Source organism: Sapajus apella, unplaced genomic scaffold (genome assembly GCF_009761245.1).
Source record: "Sapajus apella isolate SASKATOON/1434 unplaced genomic scaffold, GSC_monkey_1.0 scaffold2, whole genome shotgun sequence".
NCBI classification, from domain to species: Eukaryota; Metazoa; Chordata; class Mammalia; order Primates; family Cebidae; genus Sapajus; species Sapajus apella.
This window is the reverse complement of record NW_022436942.1, coordinates 79788352-79803317: the sequence shown is the minus strand read 5'-3', so window position 1 is coordinate 79803317 and position 14966 is coordinate 79788352. Positions and strand designations below refer to the sequence as shown.

Sequence of the window (14966 nt, the reverse complement as noted above, 5' to 3'; positions counted from 1 at the left end):
GATGGGCCATTGGCAGTCCCTGAGGAAAGCCCGCCTTGGGCTGGAGGGAGAAGCCTCGCAGTTTTCTGCACACAGCCCACCTGCGGCTGGAATTCTCTCTCCCTCGGAGATAGCCTTGGGCTGTCTCAGGGGAGACCTGAATGCCTCCTCAGGACTTCCTATGGAGATTTGTGTTTTGGGTAATGGGGTCGGGTTTGCCCCGAGGCAGGGTCTGGGGAAGGACTGTGCATGGTCTCCAGTGGAATTCTGACTTGGCCACTTACAGACTGTGACTTCGCTTCTTTGTGCCTCAGTGTTCCCATCTGTAAAATGGGATTAAGATTTCCCCAGGGTGGTCATGAGGACTGAGTGAGCTAACACCTCCTTACCTCCAGTTCATTGGTGATGGACTAAGGGCTTTTGGCTGGTTCCAGGCTCAGTCACTAGTGGATGTGGCTGATGACCTAGGAGTCAGGGAATTACCTCTTAGTCTGCCTTAATGGAAGCATTGTACCTAGAATGACGGAGGTGATAGTCCCGCTGTGTAGAGGAGAGTCAGGCCACACGTAGGAGTGTTTTTTTTTTTGTTTGCTTTTTTTTGAGACAGTCTTGCTCTGTCACCCAGGCTGGAGTGCAGTGGCATGATCTCGGCTCACTGGAACCTCCACCTCCTGGGTTCAAGCAATTCTCATGTCTCAACCTCCCAAGTAGCTGGGATTACAGACATGCACCAATATGCCTAGCTAATTTTTGTAGTTTTAGAAAAGATGGGGTTTTGCCATGTTGTCCAGGCTGATCTCAAACTCCTGGCCTCAAGGGGTTATCCCTCCTGGGCCTCCCGCAGTGCTAGGATTACAGGTGTGAGCCACCATGCCTAGCCTGTAGGTTTTGTTCCTCTTAGTCATTGTACTTTGGAGGGTAAAGCAACCTTTAGGGGGGTGTAGGTGGGTCTAGGAACCACATCAGGTGAGATGAGTTTGAAGGAGGAAGTGGGCTGCTTTACTTGAGGAAGTGAAGGCATATGGTAACTGCAGTCAGCTGGGCGAAGGATTGTCTCCTGGAAGGAGTATAGCCGAGTGGTGTTGGAATAACTTGCTTTGTTAAGTAGTGAGCTCCCTGTCACTGAAGGCATGCAAGTACAAAGTAGATACAGATGAGTCAAGGCGCTTGCAGAGAATCTGCAACTGGGTGGAAGCTTAGACCGGAGGATAGGCGTATCCCCTGAGGCCACTAGGATGTTTCTTCGAGTTGCGCTGGAAGCTGGCCTTAGGTCTGGACATCAAGCGTTAGTGGTGGTTGTAGTAGCAGTTTCTGCTATGGGGACGGGGCCTGCACACCTGGGTGCTTCTAGAATGCTGGGCAGAAACGGGAGACTTCCCTATTAGGGAGATTTGGGGTTTGGAAGTGTCAGGGTTTAGTGCGGGGGTGACTTTGTTACCATGGCCCCAGGTCTGTTCTCAGAGCTGCTTGGCTCAGGGAAGGGACTGACTCCTGCTTGGGATGGAAGGGATTATTGCACTTGGTGGTCAGCATTTATGGGGGATACCCTGGCAGATGTGAAGTAGAGACTGGGGAAGGAGGTGGTATCCTCCTTCTAATGGAGCTGTGCTCAGCCCACTCTGTAGGTGTTGCTGGATTGGGCCCTGGGTTCAAAGGATGACTGGAAGGCTCTTGGCCTTGCTGCTGACTCTCTTTGTGACATTAGCTGGTTTCTTCCTCTCTCTGCGCCTCAGCTCTCCCATCTCTACCAGAGGGTGGGGTGGAGCTGAACTCTGGGACCCTCAAGTTCCCTCCCAGCCCCATCTTCTGAGCCTAACAGTGCTTAGAACTGGGAGGTGGCTCATCACTTTCCCCCTGTGTGGGATGGGGTGGGTGTTGATGTTGGTGACTTAAGCAAGCTGGGGGAGGTCTTGAGGAGCAGCAGCAGCAGGGGTGTGGGTGTGGCTGTCTACTGAAGCCAGGAAGAGGAAACGTGCATTTGAGATGCGCAAGCAGGAGTCCAGTTAGATCTGGGTGAAGACTTCTGGCCCTAAGGGTCATGCTTTGAGATACCAGGATTCTTCCCCTCGCCCTGCCCCTGCTCCCCTCCACCTCCGCCCTGGGAGTTTTGGGAAGTAGAAAAGGGACAGTTGAAATTGCTGGCTTCTGAGATGCAGGGGTGAGGCAGGGTAGGAGGGTACAACCTAGTTCAGTGGTTCCCAGCCATTGATTTCATGGACTAGTGAAAAAACAAAAAACAAAAAACAAAAAACACTTAGGAACAGATACAAAGTTGCCAACTTGTAATTTTACTAAAGATGGGCAGTTAAGATCAACAGACCCTGTGGTCTATTGATACTAAAAATGTTACAAGTATAAAATGTCAGAACAAAGGATAGCACTTTAAATTTGATCGTTTTTTTCATTCTGTTTCCAACCAGTGAAAACTAAAGGATTCCCCCACCCATCCCAAAAAAAAAAAAAAAAAAAAAGAAAAAAAAACTGAAGAACCAGAGACCCAGGGAACCCCGGCCCTCATTTGAGTGTTTTTTGTTTTTTTTTTTAAGATGGAGTCTTGCTCTGTTCCCAGGTGCTGGAGAGCAGTGGCGCAATCTCGGCTCACTACAAACTCCACCTCCCAGGTTCAAGTGATTCTTTTGCCTCAGCCTCCTGAGTAGCTGAGATTGCAGGTGCCTGCCACCATGCCTGGCTAATTTTTGTATTTTTAGCAGCTATGGGGTTTTGTCATGTTGTCCAGGCTGGTCTTGAACTCCTGGGCTCAAATGAGCTGCCCGCCTGGGCCTCCCAAAATGCTGAGATTATAGGCATGAGCCACTGTGCCCAGCCTCTAGATGAGTATTTTAGGTGCTCCCCGGGGCCTGAGGATTCTTTCCAGCATCCACACTGTCTGAGCCACGTACAAACACACATCTGAGATTCATGGTACTTGACTTGCGGCTTTGGGGAGAGAGTCTTCGGAAACCCAGGAAGGGTTTATGGCTCCCTGGATGGGAGTTTTTCCATACTGAAGTGGAGAATCAAATTCTGGTGTTTCCCGCCTCTGCCCTGAGTTTTTATCACCACAGTGTGACGTTAGGCACGTCTCCTCTTGCCACACTGGCCTCACATATTCATCTAGGGGCCAGCGCAGTAGCTCACACCTGTAATCCCAGCATTTTGGGAGACCCAGGCGGGCAGATCACTTCAGCCGCAGTTCAGGGAGTCTTCAGTTCTCTGCAAGCTCACAGGATGTTGATGGTTTAGGAGGACTTTAACCATGAAGGAATTCTGGATTTTGTCAAATGCCTTTTCTGTGTCTGTTGAGATGATCATGTGATTTTTAATTTTAATTCTATTTATGTGGTGTATCCCATTTATTGACATGTGTATGTTAAACCATCCCTGCGTGCCTGGTATACAGCCCACTTGGTCATGGAGGGTTTATCTTGTTGATACACTGTTGGATTCAGTTAGCTAGTATTTTGTTGAGGTTTTTTACGTCTATGTTCATCAGGGATATTGGTCTGTAGTTTTCCTTTTTTTGTTATGTCCTTTCCTGGTTTTGGTATAAGGGTGACTGGCTTCATAGAATGATTCAGGGAGGACTCTCTCTTTCCCTCTTTTTTGGAATAGTGTCAACAGAATCGGTACCAGGTCATCTTTATTTTTTAATTAAGTAATTATTATTATTATTTTTTGAAGCTGAATTTTACTCTTGTTGCTCAGGCTGGAGTGCAGTGGCACAATCTCGGCTCACTGCAATCTCTGCCTCCCAGGTTCAAGCGATCCTCCAGCCTCAGCCTCCCAAGTTACTGGGATTTCAGGCATGCACCATCACGCCTGGCTAATTTTTGTATTTTTAGTAGAGACACGGTTTCACCATGTTGCTCAGGCTGATCTCAAACTCCTGACCTCAAGAGATCCACCCACTTGAATATCTGATAGAATTCAGCTATGAATCCAAGGAAGACCTTATTTATTTATTTATTTATTTATTTTTGAGACAGAGTCTCACCTTGTCGGCTGGAGTGCAGTGGGCATGATCTCAACTCACTGCAATCTCTGCCTCCTGGGTTCAAGTAATTCTCGTGCCTCAGCCTCCTGAGTAGCTGGGATTACAAGTGTATGCTACCACGCCTGGCTAATTTTTTTATTTTTAGTGGAGACAGGGTTTCTCCATGTTGGCCAAGTACAAATTCCTGGCCTCAAGTGATCCTCCTGCCTCAACCTCACAAAGTGCTAGGATTACAGCCATGAGCCACAACACCTGGCCTCCAAGGAGGACTTTATTATTTATTTATATATTTATTTTGAGATGCAGTCTCACTGTGTTACCCAGGCTGGAGTGCAATGGCACCATCTTGGCTCACTGCAACCTCCACCTCCCGGGTTCAAGCAATTCTCCTGCCTCAGTCTCCCCAATAGCTGAGATTACAGGTGTATATCACCACACCTGGCTAATTTTTGTATTTTTAGTAGATACGCGGTTTCACCATGTTGGCCAGGCTGGTCTCGAACTTCTGACCTCAGGAGATCCAACTGCCTCAGCCTCCCAAAGTACTGGGGTTATAGGCGTGAGCCACCACACCTGGCTGACCAAGGAAGACTTTAAATGGCACTATGTTTTGTCTGAGATGAAGGAGCTGGGTCCTGGCTGTGCTTCAGGGTTGGTGATTCTTTAAACCTTATCCCTAGATAATCTAGGAGAGCTGCCTGAAAAAGGAAGACCATTTAAGATGACTGAGGAGTAGGATGATCTGGAGAAAGGGGCTTGGGTTTGCCCCTTTCGAAGGTGGCCATACCTTGATGAGGCAAAGGAGGTGAGAATACAGCGTCAGGGTCAGGTCATCAAGGCCAGGGTCAGGCATGCCTAGGGGGTCGCCAGGTCTTAGCCTTATAATGAGCAGTAAAGAAAGCTGGAAGTGGAAGTCACCCCTGGGGAATAGGAAATTGGGAACTTTAAGTGCCTGGGGTGAACCAGGTGATGTCCTTTTCCTCCAGCTCGGTCTGGGCAATGGCACCATCCTGGCCACATTTGTGGGCTTGGCCTCCCCACTCTGCCTGTGCCAGCCTAGGTGAGCTATAGTTCACAGTTCTAAGCAATGAACATTTACAATTTTTATTTTATTTTATTGAGTCAGGATCTCACTCTGTTGCTCAGGCTGGAGTAGCATAGCCTGATCCAACCAATGTTTCATGTACATTATTTATCTTCTCTACAGGCATATGTGGAGAATTTAATATTCTCCACATTTTTTTAGAGACAGGGGTTTCACCTTGTTGGCCAGGCTGGTCTTGAATTCCTGACCTCAGGTGATCCGCCCGCCTCAGTCTCCCAAAGTGCTGGGATTACAGGCCTGAGCCACCGTTTCCGGCATATTCTTCATGTTAAAAACATTTTTTTTTTGCCAGGCGTGGCGGCTCACATCTGTAATCCCAGCACTTTGGGAGGCTGAGGTGGGTGGATCACGAGGTCAAGAGAGCGAGACCATCCTGGCCAACAGGGTGAAACCCCATCTCTACTAAAAATACAAAAATTAGCCAGGCGTGGTGGCGCGTGCCTGTAATCCCAGCTACTCAGCTGGCTGAGGCAGAATTGTTTGAACCCAGGAGGCAGAGGTTGCAGTGAGCTGAGATGGTGCCACTGCACTCCAGCCTGGTGACACAGTAAGATTCCATCTCAAAAAAACAAAAAGCGACAAAACAACAACCAAAGAAATATCTCCATTTTTGTAACAGGGGGTGGTGTGAAATAATTGGCCCCCAGTCCCAACTATGAGATCCTCGAGGGGAGAGGCCATCCTTACTTCATCTCAGCGGTTCCTGATCCTGGCCCAGCGCAGGGAGTTCACTGATGCCAGTGAAGGAGGCCAGGATCCGGTTGGGTCGTGGGTGTCTGTGAGGTCGTGTCGACTTCTGAGACCTCTGGGTTTATTCCTGCTGAAGCTGCGGAGGAGGAGGCAGATGTGGGTGGGGCCTTTGGATCCCAAGTCCTGAGCGTCTTGGTTGTGGGTAACACTCCACATGCCCCGCTGCCCTTCTTGGCCCCTCTCAGGTCCCAGAGAATGTGCTGCTTTGCGGGTCACTGGTTTCCCATCCATGACTGCCTCTGTCCCTGGTCGCTTGACCTGAATAGCCTCTGTTTATTGCCTTCATATTGTCGATGACTGTGACTGGGAAGCAGGAGGCAGACGCCAGCATCCCCAGCCCAGGCAGCAGCCTGGGGACACCGGCTCTCATGCTTCCTGGGCTGTTGAGAGGCCATTGGAGGGTGGGTATGGATGGGGCCCACGAAGGCTGCTTTTTCCATGCCTCCTTCTTCCCGAGGGAGGCCTGTGGGTAATGAAGCAGGTATGAGCAGGAGAGGGACATTGTGGCGGCTAACCCAGGGGTGGCCGCCTGACCCACCCTTCAGGCCCTGGTTGGGAAGAGGAGGGGGTAGAAGCTTCTAGAATCCCTCGAGTGTCTGGGTGTGCCAATCCCCTGCCCCCTCCTTGCAGCAGCAGCTCTATTCTGTGTTCCTCTTTGCTCACGCGTCAGGACTAGTCAGATTTATTTAGGTGTGTTGGCCTCTGCACCTGCCGGGAGAACAGAGAGAATACAGGGCTGGTAAAGACGGATGTACATGAGCACCGTCCTCTACCAGAGCCCTTGTGATCCACTGAGACGACCACAGATACTAACGCCAATTGCTCGTGTCGATTCAGGACTTGCTCACCACGTTCCCTAGTAGGGAGGGAGTGGAGGGGACAGTCTTAAACGCTGGCCCCTGGTCTTAGGATTTCTGCAGGGAGGGAGGTGGGCTTGTGGGGCTGTGTAACATACAGCTGCCTATGCATCGCGTGACCCTAGTGGTCCCCGGTCCCAATCTTAGGAAATTTTGCCAGGATAACAGGCATGGTGACAATAGCAACATTCGATAACATGCTTCCACTTGGTAGAAACGTGGAAATGTTGAGGTCAGCCTGTAGGCAGCAGAGGCGGGAGACTGAAGGGGATGTGGAGATGGAGGCGTGTTCAGAGCGGCAGCCATGCCCCTGTGCAGAGGAGGGTGGAGGCGGTGCGGAGGGAAAGCTGGGGAGCTCGACGGCCTCTTGCAACCGCACACCTGGTCAGCAGAGCAGCTGCCTCTGATGGTACCGGGGGAGCCAAGCATGGAATGAGGTTCCCTGAAGCAAAGCCCTTGTGCCTGTACCCAGCAGCATTGGGCTCCCGGCGACACGCTTTCCCTTGCTGTCCGCTGAGGACAGCCAGCTCTGTTCCACGCATTGCCTGGTGGGGAGGGCCAGTGCTAAGTGGCCATTGCAGATGCCAGCGGTGGCCTCGCAGCCTCTGCCCTGTCTTCCCAAGCGGGAGTGTTGTTTCCAGCAGCCGCCTGTGATTCAGGGCTGGTGTGTTTCACTGGGGGAAGAGACTGAAACCGCTTGGCCTTGGGGGGCAGGGGCAGTGGCTGTAATTTTCCTTAGAGCAAAACAGTAAAGTGCATGTCCAGGAGAGGAGGGGACGGTGGCTTCCAGGGCTAGACGCTGCAGGGTGCAGGGTCTTGGGGTACCCTTGCCTCTGCTACACCCTTCCCCCTGCCGACCCTCCTCTGTCCTTCCCTGTGAGTCACTCTGCCTCTGTCCGCCCTTGTCCTTATTTCTCTCTGCATTTCTCTTTTTGTCTCCCCTCCGTTTCCCTGCCTGTCCCCTGGGACTCGGCAGGCCTGTGCAGAGCCTTTGATGCCGCGGCAGCTGTGCAGCCTGGTGGCTAAAAACAGAGCTGCTGTCGCTTGTCAGCTGTGACTTGTTCAGCAAGTGGCTTCCCCCCTTGTGCCCTCAGTTTCAGCATCTGTGAATTGGGGTTGATTCTCCTCCTGCCTGTCCCCTAGCCCCACGCTGTGCAACCTGGCAGCCGGGAGCTACACACATGTTCCCTGAGTACTTTCGGTCTGGCCATGTGAATTGCAGTGCGATAGCTGTGTGTCCCGATGAGTGAGGTGCTTTCTCCTCAGCCCTCATGGGCCACACGGAGCCTGACTTCCTGGGCTCAAAATCCTAAGTGACTTCACTTTCTGTGCCTCAGTTTCCTCATCTGTAAAATTTTTTTGTTGTTGTTTTTGGCTCTATCCCCCAGGCTGTGAGTGCAGTGGTGCGATCTGGGCTCACTGCAACCTCCGCCTCCCAAGTTCAAGTGATTCTTATGCCTCAGCCTCTCGAGTAGCTGGGATTACGGGTACATGCCACCACACCTGGCTAATTTTTGTATTTTTGGTACAGACGAGGTTTCACCATATTGGCCACGCTGTTCTCGAATTCCTGACCTCAGGTGATCCACCTGCTTCGACCTCCCAAAGTGCTGGGATTACAGGTGTGAACCACTGCGCCCGGCTTATTTAATTTTTTTTAGAGATGAGGTCTTAATGTATTGCCCAGGCTGATCTCAGACTCCTGAGCTCAAGCGATCTTCCCGCCTCAGCCTCCCAAAGTGCCAGGATCGCAGGGGTGTACCACCACGCCCGGCCCTGCCTCTATGTCCCTTGTGATGGTGACTGTGCCTGGCTCCAGGCTGTGAGCCCGGGGAAATGAAAAGCTGCAGCCCCCAGCTGTGAGAAGCTGCAGGAGAGACTTGCCAGCAGCCGGCAGCCCTCGGGGCAGAGTGGAGGCAGAGCTGAGAGGGCATGCGTGTGGAACGGGGCTGGGCAGAATTTGATGACAAGTCCAGTGAAGATGGACTTGGCTCTTGCAGCTCTGGCAGGACGTCACTCCTTCATCATGCCATCCTTTGTGAGCCCTCTGGGAAGGTGAGGAAAGGCTCTGGACACATGTGCCACCTGGGGGACGAGGCTCCCGCATGGAGATGGGGAAAAGGGCCTGCCCCTCTGCTGGCCATTGTAGCCATGTCCCCAGAAGAAGCTTTTGTTATGATGGTCCTGAAGAAGTGGGGGCTGGTCTGCAGCTTCTTAGCTCCTGACTTAAGCCAAGTGGTGGCCACTCGGGGCTGTAGGTCTGAGTCCTCTTGGTGGCCCAGGCCTGGGCATTCTGCAGGAAGCATCGCTCCAGGCCCTGGCTGCTCTTCTCTGCCCCCTGCGCCCTCCTGCACACTCACTCTCCCTCCCTGCAGCCTCATGAGGGGGGGAGCCCACAGGGGCCAGCGGCTCATCCTCTCCTTGCCCTTCCCACCCCAGGTTGGATCCATGCCGTCTACACCCCTGTAGACTCATTGGTCTTCGGTGGAAACATCCTGCATAGCTTTAACGTGCCCATGCAGCTGCGGATCTACGAGATTGAGGACAGAACACGGGTAAGGAGGGTTGCTTCTCTCTGAGTGTGCACGCCCAGCCCCTGAGCTCTGCAGGTGCTCAGGGTATGGGACAGGTCATTCTGGAATCTGCAGTTCCCCTCTCCCTCCTGCTTCCTGCCTCGAGCTGGCCTCAGTCTTGGTTCCACAGGGTGGGGGCAGGGGGATGCCCGTAAGAGCCCCACCCGGAGGCCCTGGAGTTTCTGTTCACCCCCAGGCTGGGGGCAGCCAAAACCCCCTTGTGGAAGAGGAAGTATCTCTGAGAAAGCACCGTGAGATTTCAGGGACCCTGCCTTTTTCTCCTTCTCACGTGGAGAAAGGGGTGCGAGGGGTTGGGGGTTTGGTCGCTATTGTTTGGAGGATGGGTGTGGACCCGGGAAGAGCCCGGCCTGGTCCAAGGGCAGGTCTTGGTCATCTGTTCTCCCAGGGATCCCAGATCTGGCTAGTGAGAGGCCCCGAGGAAGCCAGTGTCTGAGTTCCCTTGGATGCTGTCTCTGCTGTCTCTGATGGGGATGTCCCTAGTTCACTGGGGTTGAGGCTTTTCTCTGCCCTTGTTGGGGACAGTGCTAGTTTCTCAGACATCAAGTTTCCCTCACTTACCCCATGACCCAGGACCAGGGCCGGAAGCTCAGGTAACTGACGTGTGTCCTTTGCTCCATAAGTGTCCCTGAAAAGGACAAGTGGCCTGGACTTGCCGTCCTTTTTCCCATACTAGGACTTGACCATGTGTCCCCAGGCATGTGAGATAGTCCCAAACTGGGTCAAAAACTGAAGACTTGGGGCTGGGCATGGTGGCTCATACCTGTAATCCCAGCACTTTGGGAGGCTGAGGTGGGTGGATCCCTTGAGGTCAGGAGTTCGAGACCAGCCTGGCCAACATGGTGAAACCCTGTTTTCTACCAAAAATACAAAAAAAGTTAGCCAGGTGTGGTTGTGCATGCCTGTAGTCCCAGCTACTTGAGAGGCTGTGGCGGGAGGATGGTTTGAGCCCAGGAGGCGGAGTTTGCAGTGAGCTGAGATCGCATCACTGCATTACATCCTGGGCAACAGAGCCAGACCTGTCTCAAACTAAAAAAAACAAACAAAAAAAAAACAAAATCCCCAGAGGCTTGGGGCAAAAAAGGCCCATTTCTTGTTCCACTTGTTCTTGTTTTTCCAACACAGCTATTCAGATATTCATTTTATTTAAATTGAGATGTAATTCATATACCATAAAATTTACCATTTAAAATGTACAGTTGAGTGGTTTTTAGTATCTTGGGTCATCCCCACTAATTTCAGAACATTTTCATCGCCCCAAAAAGAAGCCTTGTACTCACAAGCAGTCACTTCCTGCGTCTCCCCACCTTTCCCCTGGCCAGCCCTAACCTACCTTCTGTGTCTGGATTTGTCTGTTCTGGACATTTGATATAAATGGAGTCCTTCAGCATGTGGCCTTTTGTGTCTGGTTTCTTTCACAGAGCATAATGATTTCCAGGTTCATCCACATAGTAGCATGTATCAGTGCTTCATTCATGTTCATGGCTGAATAATTTTCCATTCTGTGGCTGGACCACACCATTTCTTCTTGGGCTTTGCCTCTGAGATGACTTTTTGCCCCAGTGAGGTGTTGTTCTGCCTAGATCTAAGGAAAGGTCTCACAGGGGCACCTGCTCTGTTCAGAGGCACTGTCCCTCCTCATCTTGTTCTCACGCCATGGTTTGCATGGAATCACATATGTGAGCCAAAGTGTTAGCTGCCTTTGTATCTGAATAGTTAACAGTCCTAGCATTTTGGGCCCTTGTCTGGGGGTTTCCTGGAGACCACTTGGAGCTGTGGTTGGCGGTCAGAAGCTGCAGGGCATGTGTACCTCTTCCGATTGGCATGTGACTCCTAGATCTTCAGAGACCCGGGTCAGGGCTGGGACCCCGTGGGAGACCCTCATTTTGTGGACCTTCTCCCCTCATCTCTCTGTGGCCCAGCATCCCTGTCCCACCTGGGGAAGGCCAGCCCCCGCCCTGGTCTGGAGGAGCCACCCCATGGCGTTCAGGAGAAAAGCACTGTTTGGACAGAAGCGGTCATCTCGAAGTCTGGGTCAAGTGCTGTCTGGGGCTCCGGCCAACTGTTCTTTGACCCGTCCTGGAGTACAGGCCAGTTTGTGCACGAGCAGACATGTGGAACAGAGACGGGGAAATTTAGTGGAAGTCAGGCCCACGACTTTCCAGGCAATTCCTGAAAGCCAGAGTCAGGCTGGAATTTCTAAAGGCTGTGGCACCTTGCTGGACAGCCACCCCTTCCCCCTGGAAATTCAGTCGTAAACTCAGTGGATTTGGGCCCCATGGTTCCCTCAGGAGCCCAACTCCCCTCCCCCACCCATGACGATTTGCAGGGCGCTGGCTAGACCCCTGAGTGACACACTGAGTTTGTGTGGAGTATCACATTCTTGTCGAGAATGGCAGGTCCCCTCCCCCACCGGGGCCCACTGTTCCTTCCCCTGAGTGGGCACCCCATCTGGTTTCACTGAAGCAGGTTGGCAGCAGAGGGCTTGGGGCAGACTGGGCTGGCAGCAGCGGCAGGCTGTTTAATCTGCTTTGATTTCTGGTCTTTGGAGAGGGGCTTGGCTACAAGGCCCGATTGTTTATGTCTTAGGAGCCAAGGCAGACAAAAGGCATTGGACAGAGAGCTCTGGAACCAGATAAGAAGCCAGGGCTCCTTGTCAGCTCACTACAGCTTCATTCTTTACAACCCTGAGAGCTTTCTTAAGAAGGTTATGACCATTTAAAAATAGTGTTTTAAAGGCCAGGCGTGGTGGCTCACGCCTGTAATCCCAGCACTTTGGGAAGCCAAGGCAGGTGGATTACCTGAGGCCAGGAGTTTGAGACCAGCTTCGCCAACATGGTGAAACCCCCGTCTCTACTAAAAATACAGGAATTAGCAGGGCGTGGTGGTGCATGTCTGTAATTCCAGCTACTTGGGAGGCTGAGGCAGGAGAATGGCCTCAACCCAGGAGGCAGAGGTTGCAATGAGCCGAGATCTTACCATTGCACTCCAGCCTGGGCAAAAAGAGTGAAACTCCATCTCAAAAAGAAAAGTATTTTAAGAGTCCTAAGACATGGCTTTGCTTGGAAACCAAATGCAGGAGGTGGGACAAAGGGAACCATCAGTCTCCGAGCTCTGTGGTGTGGGTTTGTCTTAGAATTTGCCTGGCCAGGTGTGGTGGCTCATGCCTGTAATCCCAGCAGTTGGGGAGGCCAAGGCGGGCAGATGATCTGAGGTCAAGAGTTCAAGACCAGCCTGGCCAACATGGTGAAACCCTTGTTTCTACTAAAAAAATACAAAAATTAGCCGGGTACTGTGGTGTGTGCCTATAGTCCCAGATACTTGGGAGTCTGAGGCAGGAGAATCGCTTGAACTCAGGAGGCGGAGGTTTCAGTGAGCTTAGATTGCACCACTGCACTCCAGCCTGGGCAACAGAGCAAGACTCCATCTTAAAAAAAAAAAAGAAAAGAAAAAGAAAAAGAATTTGCCTTTGTGGCCCAATGTGGGGGATCCCTATCTAAACTAGGGAGCTCCAGGTTTCTCCTGGGTTCAGGAAGCTGTGTCTTACCCTCACCATTTAAGTTTTTCTGGGGGAGATGATGATAGGTGACCCCATCCTGCAGTGTCACTGCCCATGAGGCGGCACGAGCAGATGCAGGCTTTTAGGGACTGGTGGATTTCCATTCCCCAGCCCTTGTGGAGGAAATCTACCCTTTCCCCCATCCTGCAGCTGTGAAGAATGATGGAACAATGACACCAACGAGTGGATGTGTTGTGTGTTTGATACTTAAGACAACATCTCAATAATCACTATGTTCTTTTAACTTCAGTTAGGTTGATAAGGAATAGATATGGTCCAGATCACTAAACTGCCATGTCTCTTATATTTATCTTTTCTCCCCCCAATGGCTCTAGTGAAAGCAGCCTTCCCAGAAAAGGTAATGCCGACACGCCCCTTCCCTCACAGCCAGTGAATCTATCTGGAAATTGCAAATAATTTACCGTCCCTCTCCCCTTCCCCCTACCTACCATTGGACTTTTTTTTTTTTTTTTTTTCCCATCGATTTTTTTTTTTTTTTTCCAGGAGAAAAACAAATTGTAGGACACTTCCACCCACTCTCACATTTTTACTTTTTCAAGTCCTTGAGACCTGGGAGTTCTAGAGCCACCTGAGAACCCTTTCATTCTCATCTCCTGAGGGTCACTCAGCTCGAAGACGACTTGGGCCTCCGAGGAAGGGCGGAGGCCAGGTGCCAGTGAGTGGGCCCTGAGGTCCTCTGGCAGACGGATGACCTGCAGGCTGGGAGCATTGCATGCCTTGTGACTGCCTTGCCTTTCATTTGGGACTGACACTGGTTAACTCGATTTGGTGAGGCTCCGATCTGTCAACAAGTGATGTTGAGCAACCCTATGTTTAATGTCCCTAGGCATGTGGCTGAAACCTTTTGAAGGCGAAGGGTGGAAGGCGACAACCTGTTTGTAAGTCAACTCTTTGCAGATTTTTGTTTCCCGCAGTCCTCTCTGGGAAAAAAAAAAATAAAAGAATAAAAAAAGAAATTTGAATTCCTTCATCAGCATTTGTTTCCACCCAGCTGGTTTCCCTTGGGTTCAGCAACAAAGAAGGGACACTTATCTTTCCCTCCTGAAATGCAGCCTCCCAGTTTTTCCCTCCTAACTTAGAAAGATTCCCAGGTCATGGTGTGGCTCAGTTGGTGTCAAAAAGATTTGAAAAGTCAAAACCGACTTCAGATTTTACCAATCAAGTCTCAGGTCAGGAAATGTGGATGAGGGGCTGCGTGTCCTCAGCCTGCTCTTTAGATATTCGTCATTTGTTCCAAAATCTTTTGTCCCTTTGTCTTGAATAGAGGTGGGGCTGAGGTCCCCTAACTCCTTTTTCATAGGAATTCAAAGTCTGCTTCCTGCCAAAGAGCCCCTCTTTTTAAACTCCAGAGGGCAGTGATCTAGTAACTACAAAAAAAAAAAATGACTACTCTCCCAGCACTGAAACTGGGCTTCTCAGGAAAGGAGCTGGAGCCAAGGAAACCGCTAGACGATGGTTCCCACTCCATGCATCCCCTGCGGGCTGAAGAGCATGTGGCGGCCATGATCCCATTCCAAAGCATTCCATCCATCAGGGGCAGGCAGAGCCGAGCACCCGAGCACCCGAGCACCCAGCCTGCAGGCAGAGAAAGGAGGTCCCCGAAGTAGGAGGAGGCCTTGAGGCCAGTAGCTGAGTGACAGCCAGGACTCTCAGAGATGGCTGGGTCCAGACAGGCACTTTGGGAAATGCAGGAAAATAGCATTTTAGGGCAAAAGGAGAACCGAGGTCTGCTTCTAGTTGTCTTTGTCCCAGATGGGGAATGTCACCTGTTTGTTTATCGGCAGCAGAGAACAGAGCAGTGAGGGTGGGTGAGTGTGATTGGAGGGGTGGGAGAGTCTGATTAGGGAGGGGGTGGCAGAGTGTGGTTGGGGATGGGGAGTGTGATTAGGGGGTTGGGGAGTGTGAATAGGAGGGTGGGGGTGTGACTGGGGTGGAGAATGTGAATAGGAGGGATGCAGAGTGTGATTGGGGCATGGGGGGTATGAATAGGAGGGTGGGGAGTGTGATTGGGTGTGGGGAGCATGCTTAGGGGGGTGGAGAGTGATTGGGGTGGAGAGTGTGATTAGGAGGGTGGGGAGTGTGATTAGGGGGTGTGAAGTGTGAGTAGGAG

General features: G+C 51.5%; 1 protein-coding gene across 17 annotated transcripts in view; it reads left to right on the top strand.

Moving 5' to 3' along the window:
- KDM2B (lysine demethylase 2B) overlaps nt 1–14966 on the top strand; it is a 165418-nt gene that overhangs the window by 53520 nt on the left and 96932 nt on the right. For all 17 annotated transcript variants that reach the window (XM_032242254.1, XM_032242217.1, XM_032242292.1 and 14 more), the window contains one exon: nt 9125–9240. In XM_032242254.1, the coding sequence (XP_032098145.1) occupies nt 9125–9240 (116 nt within the window). The remainder of the gene's footprint in view (nt 1–9124; nt 9241–14966) is intronic.